The 19,780-nt window shown below is 36.2% G+C and overlaps 1 protein-coding gene across 2 annotated transcripts in view; it reads right to left on the bottom strand.

The window, feature by feature from the left end:
• LOC132307213 (6-phosphofructo-2-kinase/fructose-2,6-bisphosphatase) overlaps positions 1-18,274 on the bottom strand; it is a 28,299-nt gene extending 10,025 nt beyond the window's left edge. The window contains exons 1-17 of one of the 2 annotated variants that reach the window (XM_059804909.1): positions 17,871-18,274; positions 17,716-17,779; positions 17,329-17,627; positions 14,851-15,069; positions 14,274-14,483; positions 14,072-14,167; positions 13,730-13,828; positions 13,602-13,631; positions 12,082-12,135; positions 10,065-10,118; positions 9,914-9,991; positions 9,502-9,593; positions 9,366-9,423; positions 9,183-9,257; positions 7,401-7,448; positions 6,808-6,905; positions 5,495-5,570 (exon numbers count right to left, since the gene is read on the bottom strand). In XM_059804909.1, the coding sequence (XP_059660892.1) occupies positions 5,495-5,570; positions 6,808-6,905; positions 7,401-7,448; positions 9,183-9,257; positions 9,366-9,423; positions 9,502-9,593; positions 9,914-9,991; positions 10,065-10,118; positions 12,082-12,135; positions 13,602-13,631; positions 13,730-13,828; positions 14,072-14,167; positions 14,274-14,483; positions 14,851-15,069; positions 17,329-17,627; positions 17,716-17,779; positions 17,871-18,053 (1,833 nt within the window). In that variant the 5' untranslated portion in view covers positions 18,054-18,274. The remainder of the gene's footprint in view (positions 1-5,494; positions 5,571-6,807; positions 6,906-7,400; positions 7,449-9,182; positions 9,258-9,365; positions 9,424-9,501; positions 9,594-9,913; positions 9,992-10,064; positions 10,119-12,081; positions 12,136-13,601; positions 13,632-13,729; positions 13,829-14,071; positions 14,168-14,273; positions 14,484-14,850; positions 15,070-17,328; positions 17,628-17,715; positions 17,780-17,870) is intronic. The other variant, XM_059804910.1, reaches the window with a different exon arrangement.
• Between the last annotated feature and the right edge of the window lie 1,506 nt (positions 18,275-19,780).

Below are 19,780 nucleotides of genomic sequence, written 5' to 3'. Positions count from 1 at the left end.
GGAGAGGATGTCGAGTGAGAAGAGATGTTCGCAATTTCTGGAGAATTATACCACATTGTGTATGGTGGTGCATTTGGAAGGAGAGAAATAGCAAAATGTTCGAAGGGAAAGAGTCGCCTACGGCAATGGTCAAACTTTACATTCTTCGTTCTCTTTTCAATTATGTGAAGAGGAGCTTTTGTTCTTCTTCTGATGATTTAATTACTTTCTTGGATTCTTTGGGGCCTTAGTCCCGGTTCCACTTTTGTAATTGGGACGTGTTCCCCTTTTGAACGCCTTTTTTAAAGTCATTTTTACTTATAAAAAAAAAAAGTCTAAGAACATAATGAAGGTGTTGAGATGCTTCATCTGTCACAAGGGCACTTCAAAAAGGATTGTCCGGAGTGTAAGAAGGGAAAGGTAAAATCCTCTGAAGTTGAAAATGCGGCTGTTGCAGAGGGTAATGATTCAGATGGTGGTAATGTTCTCACAATTTTAGTTGGCAGCTCTTGCGATGAGTGGATTCTTAATTCAGGTTGCTCGTTTCATGCTTATCCAAACAGGGACTAGTCTACCTCTTATCGATGATGGAGGGGAAGTTCTGATGGGGAATGATGTGGCGTGCAAGGTTGTAGGTATCGGTACAGTTAGAATCAAGATGTATGATGGCATAGTGAGGACACAGACTGATGTCAGGCATGTACCAAAACTAACAAAGAATTTGATTTCCCTGGGTACGCTGGATTCCATCAGATGCACTTATAAGGCTGGAGGTGGAGTCATTCGGGTATCAAGGGTGCTCTTGTGGCGATGAAGGGACTGAAGAAGTATGGTTTATATGCTCTGCAGGGTAGCACAATCATGGGTTCAGTTGCTATATCGTCTTCAGATCCAGATTCAGATACTACCAGATTGTGGCATATGCGGCTTGGGCATATGAGTGAGAGGGGGATGGATGTTCTGAGTAAGTAGGGTTTGCTTGGTGGTCAAAAAACAGGGAAGTTGGATTTCTGTCAGCATTGCGTCTTTGGAAGCAGTGCAGAGTGAAGTTCAGTTCAGGAATTCACAGGACCAAGGGTACGGTGGATTATATTCATTCTGATCTTTGGGGTCCCTCTCAGGTTACTTCACATGGTGGTGGTAGATATATAATGACGCTGATTGATGACTTTTCTCGGAAAATTTGGGTTTATATTCTGAAGCACAAGAATGAGGCTTTTGTTACATTCAAGCAGTGGAAGACCTTGATTGAGAAGCAGAAAGAAAAATTGGTTAACCGCTTGAGGACAGACAATGGCTTGGAATTTTGTGATGGAGAATTTAATGAGTTTTGCAAGACTCACGGGATTGTGACTTTTGTCGAAAAGTTTGGGTTTATATTCTGAACCACAAGAATAAGGCTTTTGTTACATTCAAGCAGTGGAAGACCTTGATTGAGAAGCAGACAGGAAAACTAGTCAAGCGCTTGAGGACAAACAATGGCTTGGAATTTTGTGACGGAGAATTTAATGAGTTCTGCAAGACTCACGGGATTGTGAGACACCACACAGTGAGGAAGACTCCGCAGCAGAATGGAGTTGCAGAACGAATGAACAGAACGCTATTAGAGAGGGCATGGTATATGTTGTCCAACGCAGGGCTATACAAAGCGTTTTGGGCTGAAGCTGTTTCTACAGCTAGTTACTTGGTGAACCGGTCTCCGTCGACTGCTATCGACTGTAAGACTCCAGAGGAGGTATGGTCTGGTTCTACTGCTAGTTACAGTAATTTGAGAATATTTGGGTGTCCAACGTATGCTCATGTGAATGAGGGGAGGCTTGAACTGAGGGCTAAGAAATGCATATTTCTTGGTTATTAGCTTGGGGTCAAGGGATACAAATTATGGTGCCCAGAGGCTTCGGGAAAGAAGATACTTGTTAGCAGGGATGTGACCTTTCATGAGTCTGCGATGCTTACTCCGCAGAAGGAGGTAGTTAATTCAGGGAAAGCTCAGGGTTAGGGGTGGCAATTCGTGTTGGCGTGTCGTGTTCATGTCGACACGATTACGACACAAACACGATTAGGGTTAACACACACACGACACGATTATTAGTCGTGTCTAAGACCCCTTGACACGAACGCTACACGATTATTACACATGTAACACGACACAACACGCGTAACCTGTTTAATAAATGGATCAAGACTTGATATGACACAAAAAAACACGTTTAAGTCATTTTTTACACAAACACGACACTTTTATTCTACATGTTTAGCTAAATGGGTTATTTTTTACACGAACACGATACGTTTATCTGACACTTTAGTTAATCAGGTTATTCGTGTCATAATCGTGTTTATAGGGTCAAACACGACACGTTTAGTTAGTGGGTCAGTCCGTGTCAACACGATTAACCCAAACCCTCTCATCTCGTATCGTGTTCATGTCGTGTTAGCATGTCGTGTCAAATATTGCCACCCCTACTCAGGGTGGTCAGTGAACAGGTGGAGCATATAGAGGTTCAATTAGAGAATAGTCCTGTTCGGTCGACTCACAAGCAGGTGCAGTTTCGGGCTGAGGGAGATGCATAATTGCAGCAGTATAGTGTGGCTAGAGACAGGCCTAGGAGGGATATTAAGCCACCTGAGAAGTATGGGTTTTCACATGTTGATTCGGTTGCTTATGCACTTAGTGTGGCAGAGGATATTGATGAGCCATGTTCTTATCATGAGGCCATCACAGGTGGAGAGTCAGCACAATGTTTTGCTGCCATGAGTGAGTAGATTGAGTCTCTTTATAAGAACCAGACTTGGGAGCTAGTTAAGAAGCCTAAGGGCTAGAAGATTGTGGGATGTAAATGGGTCTTTAAGAAGAAAGAAGGAATTCTAGGGGTGGAAGATGCGAGAGACAAGGCATGCTTGGTGGCGAAGGGTTATACACAGAGGGAAGGGGCGAACTTCAATGAAGTGTTTTCTCCTGTGGTGAAACATAGCTCAATTTGGGTGCTACTTGATATGGTTGCTCTGTATGACTTGGAGCTTGAGCAGCTTGATGTCAAGACTGTTTTCTTACATGGTGAGGTGGAAGAGCATATTTATATGCATCAGCCTGAGGGGTTTCTAGGAAAGGAAGATCATGTTTGTCTACTGAAGAAGTCCTTGTATGGGCTGAAGCAATCTCCTAGACAGTGGTACAAGCGATTTGACACCTTTATGGTTGGGAATGGCTACTGTAGGAGTAAGTTTGACAGTTGTGTGTATCACGGGAAGCTCTTAGATGGTTCGTATTTGTACTTGTTGTATGTTGATGACATATTGATAGCTTGCAAGAACATGTCTTAAATCAACATGTTGAAGGCTCAGCTTAGTGGTGAATTTGAGATGAAGGATCTTGGTGCTGCAAAGAGGATATTGAGAATGGAAATTCATAGGGACAGAGGGGCGGGCAGATTATATTTGTCCCAGAAGAAATACATTGAGAAGGTGCTGGAACACTTCGGTATGCAGGCATCAAAACCTGTGAGTACTCCATTGGCTGCCCACTTTAGAATCTTAGCGCGATTGTCACCACAGACCGAGGAGGAGGTGGAGCACATCTCTCGTATTCCTTATGCTAGTGTAGTTGGTAGCCTTATGTATGCTATGGTGTGCACTAGGCCAGACATTTCACCTACAATTAGTGTAGTAAGCAGATACATGGATAGACTTGGGAAGGTCCATTGGCAGGCTGTGAAGTGGATATTACGATACTTGCGAGGCACTCCAGATGTTGGGTTAGTCTATGACAGAGGCAACGACACGTGTGGGAGTGTTGTTGGATATGTTAATTCGGATTATGCTAGAGATATTGATAGGAGAAGGTCCTTGACAGGGTATGTCTTCACTCTTTGTGGGAGTGCGATTAGTTGGGAGGCGACTTTGCAGCCCGTAGTTGCATTGTCTACTACTGAGGCTGAGTACATGGCAGCTACGGAGACAGTGAAGGAAGCTATATGGTTGAGAGGCTCAGTTGGTGATTTGGGCTTGCAGCAGGATGATTTGACTGTGTTTTGCGATAGCCAGAGTGCCATACATTTGATTAAAAATCAGATGTTCCATGAGAGAACCAAGCACATTGATGTCAGGTTTCACTTCATCAGAGATGTGATTGCACAGGGTGCTATTGCAGTGAGGAAAATTGGGACAGCAGAGAATCCGGCAGATATGATGACTAAGGTCATTCCTACACTCAAGTTCAGACACTATCTAGACTTGATTGGTACTTACAGTTGTTGAGGCCCTTAGGGGCATATGGAAGCGACAAAAGGAGTAGTTAGTGATTGTGGAGCTTGGCGTAATTCGAGCCAAGGTGGAGATTTGTGATATTGTGGCCCGAATTTGGTGCCGAGTCGCTTTGTGACCCGCTTATGACCTGACGACCTGTTGGATGAGCTTTGTGTGGAAAAATTTTGACCCGGTTTTTGCTCATGGATCGTGGACCCTAATTATTCTCTTGTAACCCGACATATAAGGACACTTAGGGTTTGGAGTGAATGATGTGAGAGACTCTAAAATTTGTACAGAAACTGAGTGAGGGGCTGAAAACTAGTAATCTTTGATTTTACGCATAGTGAAAACTTTCGTCGGATCCCAACCGTGGACGTAGGCTGTTGCCGAACCACGTAAAAATCTTTGTATTCTTTATGTGGCGTGTTTACTTTTTTGTCGTAATTCTTGATTCAACTTGGGTTCGTTGCATTTATCATAACAAAAAGCATGCTTCCCGTTTGACAAACATGGATCCTAGAAAGAATATTGAAAAACCTAAATCTCTATTGTGCTTATACAAACTCTTTAGGAATATAGCTTCGGAAATATATATATATATATAAGGAAAAAAAACTATTTTTCGACAATCAGAAGCCCAATCTAATGACATCAAATTTGTTCTCTTCCTGATTTTGTATCACATTATGATTAATGAAGACCACGACTATACAGTATAAGTGTTAGCATATATGATAGCCACGATTTATGGAATAATTTACCATATTAGCATATATGATAGCCACGATTTATGGAATAATTTACCATATTAGCATATATGATAGCCACGATTTATGGAATGACTTACCACATTAGCAGAGATTCGATTATGCTATAGAATAATCAAATCTCTGCTAATGTGGTAAGTCATTCCATAAATCGTGGCTATCATATATGCTAACAATAAGAAATTCGATTTGATCAGACCAGAACTTTTGGTAAACAGCAAAAAACTTCCTTGTCATGATTCTTCAGTTACTATGTAAATTAAGATCAGGAATGCTTCAAGTCAACCTAATGATCAAAAATTCTCTTCAAGTTCAATAGAGTCAAAAAGGGTAACTGAAAAAATGCCATAATAATTCTCATTGATATCATAAACACGAGAGAATGGGCAGGAAAATTGGCGTTACGTGTACAGTATATATTCAAGTGAAATTTACAGAAGGCATAAAGAATTTTGGCTGCAAATGAATATATATAAATAGTGCATATTGACAAAGCTTACAGAAGCAGCACGTTCAGTTTTCAGTCGCTTTTCCACAAAGTTAGCAAGTTTCTTTGCATAAACCTCTCCAGTATCACTGTTCAAAGAAGTATCATATCAGAAGTATTGTAGTTTAACGACTAGAGTTCATACTGAATAGAAGGCCTTAACAGATGAAATGATCAAAGTAACATGTCCCACCAAAATACAACCAAAGCACTGTCAAGATAATGAACACGCAAGAAATTCTCTGAGCAAATATAAACCAGAAGAGAGAGTTTTAGCGAGTATTATTAAATAAAATTTGTGTTTATGGGTCGTCGTTCAGGGCAGAATAAAAGACTAATTTTGTACTTATTTTTAATAGAGAAACTCTAACGTTTTCACCTTTCACTTTGTCCTAAATTTGGTTCATTTCATTTGAGGCAAAATCAGCTTCCTCTTTCTCTGATTTTCTGTTACAAAAGGTGGAAGTAACACCAAGTAAAGGATAAATGAGAGAAACCCGACTAAAAGATAGTTTGACCTGTTCAGGAAATACCATGAACTGCATCCATAAAGTAGACTTCAAATTGTGATTGATGTCATAATAAAGGGAAGAACCATATCGTATAAAAAGGTGATGGTGTGTTTATTAATTGAATTTTTGACCTTAGATATAGAAGAGTGTAACATGATTTATGTAACACAAACCAAATAGTTGGGATAAGGCTTTCTTCAGTTCAGTTAAATTGAGTGGCATAAACTCCCATTGTTTACCTTCTCGTTGATCACCACCATGAAGCTACCTAGTCTTCATGGTCAATCATAATATAACCAAATATTTTTTTTGCATCCTTCAACCGTCTATATTTTAACAAATTAACATGCATTCCTGAAAAGTTCTATTTTCAGGGTCTTAAGTAAGACGGTCAATTTAACTTCCAATTTCCCCCAACATTGGGAGATCATAACTAAAGCTTCAGAAAAGTACATAAAGTAGATAGTGTATATGTGTGTGTGTGTGTGTGTGTTTGTTGCAATATATCAAACCCAAAAAAAAAAAAAATTTAATTAAAGAGTGAATTTGTGGGAAGAATTGTTGACATTCTATCACCAATTGTGAATATAAAGTGCAATTATTGGTAAATAATCAATGCCTCAACAGAGAGTTTAGAGGAAAAAACGTGAATTATAAACAACCTTAGAACAATATTAGCATGCACAGGTGTCAGACTACTCAATTTCTAGTCCAAGAAAGAGAATACAAATTTTAAAGCAAATGTTACATTTCAGAGGAGAAAACTGTGGGTAAAAAATCAGGCAATTTCATGATTTCTGAAAGATAACCAAACCTCAAGACAGGATCACCCCCTATTCTGCCTCTAACGTTATCTCGACTCTCTCCATGCCTCGTCAGTAAAATTGGACGGGGTGTGAGATGTGTATTCACCTGCAAGCCACTTATTGGCATTCATGTTCTGCATTGAAGTTTAAGAAAATATACAAGAACAAATGCTTAAAGCAGATAAATTATCACATCAGCGACAATAATTATTCATTTTAGTAACAGAAGCACAAAATTTTCTTCGTCACTTGTTATCTTGAATTATTTATTTATTCATTCATCATTCATTTTTTTTGGTTGGACAAGTAGAACAGCCAATTAGTGATGCAAAAGATGCTGTGAAATAAGAAGCCTTAAAATTTAGTTTAAGTCATCTCTTGAGATTCAAGCAAAGAGCAGATATATGCTAAAGCTTTTTAGCTGTATCATTCACAAAAGGCCTGTATTTTCATGATCATCCCAGCAATACTTTTCCACAAGTGTATTTAAGATACATTTCCGTGCCATATTCTTATTCAGATTCAGTTAATTACATATTATACAAATAAGAATAGAGCACACTTGACTAGACACATCATAAAACAAATTGGGACAACATACCAAGAAAAAGACAATTCGTCCTGGAAGATAGCCGCTGATATTGTTTACCTGAAAAAGAAGCAAATTTTCTTAACAAATAAAATTAGATCATACTCTGTAAACCAATTGGATGGCATCTAAATTAGAAAGTCTACCCATGTTACAAATATTTACCTTGAGGATTTACTAGAAGGAAAAAACGAATCTTAGAAAGTAAAATTTTCAATTGAATTTACAGTGTAAATAAGATACTCCACTAGACACTAGTTATAGAGTAAAAAAGTTTCAGTAAGTAATCTATTCATGTTATACCTACCCAAAAAAATATGTATCCAATAATCAAGAAAGACTACCAAGGTTTGTAGCCTAGTAGCTTCTCCTCTAACTCCCAAAGTGGGAGGTTTAGGGTCAAGTTACCGTAGGGACAAAATGAGTGTGTAATTTGGCGGGGGAAAAAAATCAACAGAGCTTCGGAACAAAATTTTCATGATAAACACATCCAGACTGTCTTTTTCGATCAGTATCTAGACTGCAAAGTTTCCCTAACCAATGAATGACTATATAGACTGCAACTGAACACATTTCTCTGGTTTCAATGGAGGTTTCTCATTAAGCATAATATAGCTTATTAAGAGGATACTGGGAGGAGTAAACTGAAGACAAACCTAGCATTTAGCAGTCTTTCAAACTAATTAGCTGCCCTAAGCTTAAACCCACATTCTCATGCTTGCCGGTCCAATTTATCATTTGACCAAGCAATGGCCACTAGTATATAGCTTATGCAATATAATAAATGTACTGAGCAATTGAAATAAGAATATCAATTCATTTTCTCTAACCAAATATAACTATATCACAAGGAAGAATATCACGAAAAGACCCCATGTCCATAAAACTTGAGAGAAATTAAAAACAAGGCCCCAGTAGGGTACCAAGATATGGAAAGTGCAAAAAAAAAGATATGGAAAGTGCAAAGTGATGATTGAGACACAAAAAAGCCAAAAGTTTCCTACAATTATTGATAATTTGAATTTCACATGACCATGAAGGGAAATAAAAAAAAAAATGCCCTTCAAGTGTCAAAGCTGCTTACTGGGTAATTAATTGCACTATACAAATGATTTGTGCTTCCACATTTATCAAAAATAAAGAGTAAAAAGATCCATGCTTACACATGGTGTTTTAAAAGAATCTGTGGAAGAAACAAAAAAAGGTTCAGTCAATGGTTGGTGTACATAAGACAATGTGGCTTTAAAGAGATCAAAGCCAATTCTATCTTACATAAACTATAAAAGAAAATTGATCCAGTTTCCGCAGTACCTGAGGGAGGAATGGTTTCAGCACACCTAATACACCAAGTTCCATTATCAATAATTGAACCCAAACCTAAGAAGTCACCCACCACAGGTTGGACTAGTAAAAATATTGTCAATTAAGTGGTCCTCAAATCACACACATTCTGCTCAAAGGTAATAAATGTTTCAAACATGAAACCTATGCAATTTTCTTGATATCAACTCCACATCATGATTAAATGCTTTCCATATGGAATCCTGCAACATTTCTTGCAAATACCAAAACATTGGAAACAACCATGGTGTCCAGCATAACCAGTTCCAGTTTTACAGGACACATGCTGAATTCATGGTACCTTTTTCAACCATACTGATACATCAAAGACAAACAATAATAACAATTTACATCATACATGCAACATGGGTCAACCCCACAAATGCATGATGCATATAAGATGATCAAATTCAAAAGAATAACCAAAAAAGAAAAGAAAAAACTTAAACTTACTTGTATTTGTCCACCTTGGCCGCTGACCATATCAATCATTTTGATATAAGATCCCTCTTCTACTGGCTCGTACACCTGGCAGCAAGAGTATTTATTTATTTTTTCATTTAATAATATACAGCATTCATTAACACTGAATCCTTGGTGAAAATTAATTATCTAATGTATGTTTCAGAAAACTACCTTTTCATAATAATCTAGTCGATTTTTGAAGTCTTGATATCCAGCTTCAAAATCTGGCCTGCAGACAAATGTAATTTACTAAATATATAAATGTCTGTTAAAATAAAAGTTCAACTATTTTAGTAAGCAGCCATACTCTTCTGCGTAATCAGGGCTTTGTTGAATTTTAAGACGTATATTTCTTTCAATAATCTGCTTATCATTGCATAGTGTTTCCAAAAAAATAATCTGTAGGAGAACACGGAAGAAATATTAGAAATTGATGAGGAGTTTATAACTAGATATACGACATTTCTGCTAAATCTCCAACACACTAATTTGGCCACAAATAAACAAGTTTCTTCGGCACAAAATAACTATAAAATATATATGATTCAGGTTTCCAATTCATATGTTAAATTTCATCAAGGAAGACTAAAAAAATGATGGATCTTCCCTCCTACGTAAATCCTGGTACTGCTGCTATACAAAAGCCTTGATTCACTTACATGCAAGAGTTTCATCCTCCCAAAATTCTAAGCATCCCTGCTAGTGCAAAAGCATCATACCTTGCATTTTCCTTCAGCCATTTTCATAAGCATGTTCCTCCTTTTCCTAGTACTGTTTGTGGCATCAAAAATTCCAACCTACAAATTAATGAAACAAATAATAGTAAAAGGATAGAATGGAAATCACATTATCTGATTTAAAAGAACTTACCTGACCACCTTCTTGCATCCAAGCTATCATGTCATCCATTGCTAGGGCAGCTACCTAGTAGCACGTGATGTATTAAAACTATTTGCAAAGAAAATGGTTAATACACTGTAATACCATTATCCAAGAAAACCAAATTCAATAGTTATAACATCATAAGCAGTAGATTTATCTTAGTGAGAAGAAATGCTTTTTTTTTTTAAATTCTTTAAGCGATAGAAATAGTTGAAAGTTGAGTAAATTAAAGCTGCACATCGACAACCTGGTTTCTTTGAATGAAACATTATTTCATGTATCAGACATGATGGCCAAAACCATATGGCAGTAATTATACATGTATAATAACTAACAACTCAATTTGAACAGATACCCTACCAATGCATGACCTCTTTCAACAGAATTAAAAAAATCTTCATATTCCAAGTAAAATGCCATCATCCAGTGTTGGTCCCACCTAAGTGGGTGCTGAGAGGGATGAATTGGATAAAAATCTAACCATTTTCCTGTCTTTAGACTAATTACAAAATTGCAATAGATAACAAGGAAAACTGAAGAATGCGTTTCTTTTTTCTTTTTCTTTTTTTCCCTCTGTACGAAATATTTTCTGGGTTATCATTTGGTGGAATTGGCAGTTAATTTTTCTGCATATGTATCATCTTTAGTATTTCAGTTGACTTTTAGTTCGATTTGTTAGTTCGCTTTCCAAAAATTCCTCCTTAGAAAATATTGTTTTAGTGATTCCATAGTGATGACGGTAACAAAAACTGGAGTAAACAAGACCAACAGGCCTAAAAGAATGGTACGAAAAATTACAGAATCAATACAATCATTAAAGAAACAGCATTATAACGAGTTCTTACAATAGGTGAAAAACACCTGATAAAGGGGGAAAATTCCATTAATATCAACTTCGTAAGCATTATATACAACACAAGAGATACCGTTACAATGAGTTTCTCCTGCTCTAGGTGGGGGGGAAAAAACTGATTTAGGAAAAATAAACTCCATTTATATCAACTTCATAAGCATTTTCATCAGGATGAATTTTTATATATTTTTCCCCATAAAATAACGTAATATGATTCCAATAAATTATCAACAAATACAGAAAGCATGTAGTCATTTTCAAAGTCCTACTTGAAGCTAAATTTGTGAACAACTGGTGCTGGCATTCATCGTACTAATAGTAATTTCAATCAATTTACTAACTTCAATTTTCCAATTTTATGGCTTAGTTTTATTTATTATATACTCCTCCATATTACTCGTTTAATATATCAGTGATTTTAGAGCATATATCTTTATCCGTGCAGTACTTTACATTCCACGTGTACATAGGTTATTAGGTCGTACAACCTATTTCGTCCTTATATATATGTATATGTATGTTTGTGTGTGTGTATATATAGTACTTATAAGAGCAAATAACTTCTAGATTTTACTTCCCCAGTGTCCAAAATCTGAAGTTCATTAGGGAGCTGAAATTTAGTTTTGCACAATACTTTGTAATAGAAACCACATGTGCAACAAAAATATTGTTTATTTCATCAGCATTAGTAATAACTACATCAAATCAAATCAGGGATTTTATAGGTTTTATGATTAAAACATCATCCTAAGAGTTAAAAGAACTACCAAAGTATTCTTTTTTAAACGGAATTTACATCTCTAACAAAGACTTTCTGAGAAATACCATAGATTTTTCTCAAAAAGTGCATTTCAGAAAAGTGATTATTCAATTTGAGTTATTGATTCGGGTATTTTTTAATCATCAGATCTCAATGTCGTATTCCTCGGATGTACATGGTTTGCACAACTGTTTGTGTTCCCACGTGACCACATGACATTCAGGAAACTGAAAGGTTATTCTTTGATTAAAGAGATGATTCACAAGAAAATGTGGCATTGAGAAAAAATGATTCCAATAAATAAAATAACAAATGAAACCTCAATGTAGCCTCGTTAAAATAACTATTCCATTTTGACAACTCAAGAAAAAAAATCCTTAGCTGAGATTCACCTCATTGCGTGCCTCTATGCCTTCTGGATTGTCACCTCTAAAAAAATCAGCAGTCTGCATCCAAAAAAAAAATGTACAATGTATGAAGAAGTTTTAGGAAAAGAAAAAATAAATGAAATCTCTTTCTGGCATTGAGAATCCAGCTTCTAAGAACGTGAAGCTGAATTTTGATGATAAGATAGTGAACCACTCAAGTATCAAGCAGAAATTTAGAATATAGACACGATGTGCAACCTGTGCCCAAAGAACTAGAAATAGAAAAACTACCAGTAATTGTCTTTCAGAACCTTTTACCCTATAGCATCTTTTCTTTCAAATTCATACTCATGCATTCACTTCATTTTTACTGGAAAAGATGACATCATAATGAAAATTACATTTCGAGATGTTCTCAAGAACCTTAATGTTACCAATAAAAGTATTATGCAACAATGATGGGACATATGGCTTGTCTCTTATGCGAGCATGGCTGATAGCCATTAACTGGTGACCAGTGTGAGAGTCCGGTTCATGTTGCCTACAGTCGCTCTTGAATCTGTTGAGTTAGCAAGACTTATATGGCATGACAAGGCATCATGGTGATGGATTTGTTACTTTGCGTGTGTATATTTTATTACTCCAGTGGGTGGATATGTTGTTATATGTAATGAAGGTTAGAGAGATTGGATTATTTGAATGTTTCTGTTGACCTAGAATTGTGCAACGCCATTGATGTTCTGAAAAATGAGCTAAGAACTAAAAACTACCCCAATGATTATACTGGAGTTGCGTGATAGGATTTCCAACTAGGCATTCATATTCACTCCCCCCACTTTTCCCTTTTCAGCCATAAAAGCAGGAAAAAACAATGGCTCCCAGACAAAGCAAACCTAGAGGAGGACCAATGGTAGTAGGCGATGAGGAGATAGTGGCTTTCTTTTACATAGTGGTGTAAGTAGGTGACATGTTGAGTGTCTAGTTCTGACACTTGAGCAGAGTTTGTGTAAATATCTAAAAAAAGTTGGGGCCAATATGTAAATGATATACATAAACTTATGAATTTATGTGAAAATAAAAAATCGATATCTAGCCTATTTGCAGTTGAAATGTGATTAGTTATATGATCAACTTTTTAAACCTTTCATTAAGAGGATGGGTTGGGGATCAGGGCGTGACAGAAATACTGCCTAACAAATCCCCTTTCTTGTTCGGCTGTACGACTTCTGTTCTCTGTGTCTGTGCCACTAATCTCATAGAGCGGTAAAACATCCATGCTTTATGTCATTGCAGCAGAACCCTTTTTAAAAGAGAGACTAAAATCGTATCACAATAAGAGAAGCAAGCAAACGAGTTTATCATAACACTTCAAAAAAAGTTACAGAAAATCAAATCAATTAATACTAAAAGTAAAAACTTCCACTGTTGATGAATTCCACTCACAACATTAAGTTAAACTACTAAGCATGTAAGACGTAACCCCCTATAGTAGATAGAAATTCCCCACCACATAATCAATTGTACTTCAGACAACTTTACAATACCTGGTTAGCTCCATGCTTGAGGCGCCGATACTGTTGCAACCAAAGAAAAGTTAAATGAATCTTTCTTGCTTGAATGAGTAGAGTCTTTAAGAAATGTGAAGAGTAGTGATGATAAGAACATTAATTACCTTCCCAACATTGAAGTGTTTGGTCTCATGACCCAACCAGCGAAGATATCTCGTAAGTTTAGCAGCAGTAAAAGTCTTCCCTCGAGCTGGCAAGCCAACCTAGAATACAAGCACTTGTTAGATCATTCAGTCTCAACAATACAGTTAAATGAATGTTAAATGGAATTATGAACCTATAAATATTGGTAGTTGCTTCTAGAATCCAACTTTTAGACCACTGAGAAAGAGTCTGAAATTTTAAATTTTAATTTTAATTTCCCTACACTTACAATGTAAATAGACAAGGGAAACCGATCATCAAATTAATTAGCATATATGATTAATCACTTATCAGAAAGATACCAGGACAATTGCCAGATGGCTATCCTCCTTTGGTCCAAGCATTTGATCAGCTACAGCTGCAGCTGCAACAGCTCCAGCAGCTGCTGGCATTGCATTCTAACAATTCAGGAGGAAACCAAGCAACAATAAACCAGTCAAGACTTCACCGTTTTAGGAATAAATTTTCTCCCTGCGTAAATGGAAGTGATGAGTTTTTACAAACCTTGCGTTCAGAATCTAGTTTGAGATCCGTAGTGAAAGTAGCTGCACTGGCTGATTTAGCAAGCCTAGGAGATCCCACGCCCCTATCCACAAAGAGTCCTCTTTGACTATCTTGCTTTTGAAAAGGCGAAAAAGTTCCCACTGATTTTGATTCAACCATGCCAGAACCTGAATACACCTTAGATGGATCTGGAACTATGATCTCCATCTCCTACATAAATGTTGGCACCATGAATTTTGGATCTAGAAGCTTAAAAGAATGCCAGAAGAAGAAGGTACAAACCAGACCCTGACGGAAGATCAATCAAAACACATCACAGTGCATTAATGGTGCTTTTAAGTTGTAAAATTATTTGCAATTTGCACATGGTACAATTTCAGGTGCATATAACTAAAATAAATAAATAAAAATAACTCTCAATCTGATCAAAGTTAAACTGCATGGCGAATGGAAGTTTTGAAATATGACAGGTAATATTAGATGGTTTAATAACCCACACTGATATAGCTTACAAGATCCTTCAAGGCTTAGTATTAAATCTTTGTTAGAAAAATGAAATTCAGGGAAAAAGATAAACCTTTATAGTCGCAGGTCGATCAATGGGAACACCACTATCATTGTAGGAATGTGAAGCACCAGTTGAGCCATCAGTGTTGGAGAATACCCCAGCACGGTTCAGTGACCTTGGAGTCTCTGTCATGTTAGCTGCATAAACCAGACCAGAGTTTGCAGAAGTTATTGGAGCTGGGACAACATAATGCTCAAGATCAAGCTCCAAACTTGCTGAAGAGCCAAGCTGGCAGAAAATGAGAGTAAATATCAGTTCACACTGTATTAAAGATTATTTAATGGATATTTACAACAATTTTTACCCGCAAAAAGAAAATGAGTATTTACAACAATGTAAAATTGGTTTCCATCCTTTGACACGAGTCACACGAGTATTTAGAACAACATTTGACACGAGTCACAGAAAATTGAAATGAATAGAAGGTGGGTGGAACGAGAAAGTATCCCCAGGGAAAGTAAAGGGTCTTTCCCTCCTTTTTTTTGGTTGAGCTGGAAGAAGGCAAAAGGGAAGAAAGTGGTGTTACGTAATTGTTTTCATTATACCCTTTCCTTTTTTTTAGTACTCATTATACCCTTATATATTAAAAATAATTTTTTTAAAAATTAAAAGATGTAAAATAAAAGGGAAAAGGGGAAGAAAAAAAAAGGAAAGGAAAGGAAATGCCCTTCCCCTCCACCTCGACACCACTTTTAGGAGGTAATAATATGAAAGGCTCCAAGAGCACAGCCCTCTCCTCTCTTATTTTCCCTTCTCTTTCCTTCTTAGCCAGTACGAAGCCAGGAAATTCCCAGGCATCCCTCTGCTTTTTCTTCCTCCCATTTGTTCCTTCAACTCAGAGTCAGAGAGACTATAGCAAATAAGGAATATGTTCGCTTTACTTAGAATGACCGTCGCACATGTACACGCACAAGCAAGTTTGAGGCTTATATCATAATTATGCACATCAATATAATGTACTTAATAAGCTAGTTAACATTTTGAAGTGTCCTCGTAACAGATTCTAATTACTTCTTTCAAAGTTTTATGTATTCAAATTTTCAAATTCAACTTTTTAAAATTATGCATGTTCATAAATACCGAATATTGCAAAAGCAAATAAATGGTTCCTAAAGATAGAAAAAACATGCATGATGAATCCAAGGCTTTCTTAAGTAGGTCAGTTGAAATAGTAATTAGCATTAGAACAAATAAAACTTTCTTATTAGAAAGCCTTACACATTACTTGTTTGTGTCTTGTCTCATTAGTTAGAAATGAATTGACATAAAAAAAAATTTTTTTTTTTTCATAGGTAAGACACACACACCCACAGACCCACCTGGCCACCTATTGCCTCGCTGGGACTTGAACCCTCAACCTCCCATATGGGAGCAGGAGTAAATACGACTAGGCTAGACCCTTGGTGGTTAAAAAAAAATGACCTTGACTTACACAAGATGAAGCCCAGTGTTTTTATAGCTCCCTACAATGTAGAGATGTGGTTATGTGCTTCTTCTTTTTTGTCAAAAATAAAATCTAAATTTTTGTGCTAAATTTTCTTTTTATGGTTAAACCAGGGGCCACAAATTAATTGTTAGACCACTTGAAATGGAGGGATGGGGACAAATGGAAGGACAAAATGGAGAGAGTCTCTTTTCCCTTGTTTGAATGTTTAAGAGAGAATAGAAAAGAATAAAGAAGGTTGATCATCCCCAATGCTATTTTCATCTTCCTCCCAAAAGTGAGAGAATTTGTCGAGCAGAGAAAATGAGTTTGTAGTTACCATTTAACGATTAGCTTTTATAAAAAAAAAATAATAAAATAATATAAAAAAATAAATTGTATTTTTAGCCTTCCTACAAACAAAATAACACATGTTCCTTTTTTAACCTCCTTATTTTCCCTCACAGGGAGAGGGATTATGAGCTTCGCTTCCTTTCTTTTCTCTCCTCAGGGGACAAATACTGTGTCTTTTTATTATTTTTTCCTCCAGAAACTCTGAAAAGCTATAAAAGTATTTTATTTTTTCAACACAAGTCCTGTATGTATCTATCTGCTATGTCATTCCTTCTAAGAAGGAAAAACATTATTGACCAAGAAATACACTAAGCATAAGATTTGTTAGATACTTAGTTTCAGTTTGAAATGGAATAATTATAACTGCGGAAAACAAACCATTCACAATGAAATGTTTTTCTTGGTAAAAATTATATACTTTTCTATGGAAACTTATGTAAAAGGTTTTAATGCTACAGAATTCATATGGAAAATAAATAAATAATAATAATAATAAGATGATACTTCAGAATCTTATTTCCTTCTATTCCTTCATAAGTTGCCTAGCCACTGTTGTTACAATGATATGTATTTGAATGTAGAAAACAAAAATGCAGCTCTAGTAAGTAAATATTGGAAATAGAAGATGGAGGACATTTCTTAGCAAGGGTTGTCCAGCATTGTATAGCTAGTTAAAATTAAAACATCAACAACTGTGATCACATCCATACCTCAGCACCTGGCTCTGGCACCGAATTTATACTAACATCAGGAATACCACGGACAGTGGAAGGCTGCAAATTGTCCTGATAAGCTCTCCAACTAGCAGCTAGATCAAATGGCGAAACCCTGTCAGCTTTAATGAGCACCCTGTACTCAAGCACGTCTTCACTATTCAGCCTAAACAGAGCCGGCCTTGCATCCTCGTGCTGCAAGGTCCCCCCAGTGAGGAGCCGGTTCGGTCCCTCCTCAAGTATACAGGGCACATTATTGTACTGGGGCTTCAACATGAACTTGAAATCCAATGTTTCTAATTTCAAACAATAAAATCAACAATTCTTCAAATTAGATACACATAAACCCTAGATAATCAGTTAAAGAGCGCAGTGTTCAGTTACCGTGATTAGGAGGGACAACGAAACTCAATTCCCACATTGACGCCGATTCGCGTTCCAGTGAAAGCTAACAATGTCATTGTCATTGAATCAAACAGTTAGTGATCAGAAAAAAGATTGAATTGAATCAAATTGGGGAATGGAAGGAGAGTGATTACTGCTTTGGAGGAGTCCCAAGAGCCGACGAGGGGCACAGAGCCGTAGACGTGAGGGATGAGTTCGCCTTTGGGCTTGTAATTCTCCATCTTGATAGAGACGAAGAGTTGTCCTCCTTCATGGTCTTCTCTCTCTTCGCTGCCATGAGAGGTGGAGTCCGTGTTCTTGGATACACCAGTCCCCATTCGCTCTCTCTCTCTCTCTAAACCCCTATCTCTCTCTCTCTAGAGTCCTCGATGCTTATTCTTTTTTGAACATAGTGTGATAAATATCATGAGATTCTATATTTGTGTGTGAAGTTGTGGATAGGTAGAGAGAGATTGAGAGATGGAGCTTGAAGGCAGTTGTTTTGGTGTTTTGTGTTTTGTGTTTTGATAAGAATATAATAAAGTGCGTGACCGGTGAGGACGTTGGATGATGCGGGGACCAGGCGGAGTTGCTCGAACAATACTCTCTCTCTCTCTCTCTCTGATCTAAATCTATGTATCTATCTATATACTAGTGTGTGTGTGTCTATATATATATATATATATATATATATATATATATAGTTTTTCAGATGCTGTGGGGTTTGAGGTTTGAAGTTCGCGGTTGAGTAGGTAAATGTATAGACTCGCTTACATTGGTAGACACCTGTGCATCACTCGACTTGTTTGGGTGTCAATGATGTGGCTACGTGCAAGGGAGCTAGCCCATTTGGGATCCGGATAGAAAATGGATGGAGTATGTTATAAATATTTTTTTTTTTCAATTCTTAAAAATAAAAATAAAAAAATGTGTAAAAACTTTATTTACTTTAATTATTATGTAAACTCAGTTATAAATTGTTTTTGTGAGTTTTTGAGAATTGTCTTACAAATTAAATAGGCTCTAAGCATCGTGTACAATCAGATTAAGAGACTGACTCGGTTATTTATTAATCGTATTTGGTGTTAAACAAAGCATCCATTCAAAAGATATCCAAATGAGTAGACAGAGAGTCAGAGTGATCCGATTTTTTTATGATTTTAAAATGCTTTGGTTGGTTACTTGAATTTAATGATAAAAAACAAAAATCATAATTTAAATAAATCAATGAAATTATCAAAAAATTAAAATAAATAAAAAGACTTGATAAGATCCTAATGCATCTAATCTTTTTTTAATTCACAAAATTTATATGGTGTTAAATATTACATGGATCCACAATAAATTTTCATAATATCACTCTTGTATTTTCTCTTTTTCTTTTTTGGTAACGGACTCTTACGACTTTTAACCGAGTAATCCTTAAAATACTCATTTTTTTTCATTAAATTTTCTTCATTTGTTTGATATCATTAAATGTCAAATTCTAAAAGTCAATGCACCTTTTTCAATTGGAGAATGCTAAGTACAGTTATGGCTATTGTGACTCTACAATTTCGGCTTTAAAAGATTGAACTTGCAGAGTTATGACCATAGCAACTTTTTGTTAATTTTATTTTGTATATAGACTTGAAGTTAATTATTTAATTAATGCCCCATTGAATTTTTTATAGATTTTTTGAAACAGACAGCCATATATGGTATTATACACTCTTTCTGTTCAAAAAAAAAAATGTCGCAATTTCGGCTTTAAAAGATTGAACTTGCAGAGTTATGACAATAGCAACTTTATGTTAATTTTATTTTGTATATAGACTTGAAGTTAATTATTTAATCAATGCCTCATTAAATTTTCTATAGATTTTTGAAAAAGACATCCATATATGGTATTATATAGTCTCTCTGTCTCAAAAAAAATATCATGTTTTTCTTTGATCTGTCCCAAAATAATTGTCACTTTTCTTTTTCAAACAGTATATTTTACATCTTTTCATATACATCTTTGGAGTTTAAAATTTCAAACTTACATATTCAAAACTTAGAATGACAAATTAGTAACTTTACA

The sequence above is a fragment of the Cornus florida genome, unplaced genomic scaffold (genome assembly GCF_030987335.1).
Source record: "Cornus florida cultivar Cherokee Brave unplaced genomic scaffold, ASM3098733v1 CherokeeBrave_3.0.0_Hap2_Chr05, whole genome shotgun sequence".
In the NCBI taxonomy this organism is placed as follows: domain Eukaryota; kingdom Viridiplantae; phylum Streptophyta; class Magnoliopsida; order Cornales; family Cornaceae; genus Cornus; species Cornus florida.
Note: the sequence above shows the minus strand (reverse complement) of the source record. Positions and strands in the feature narration are given on the sequence as shown.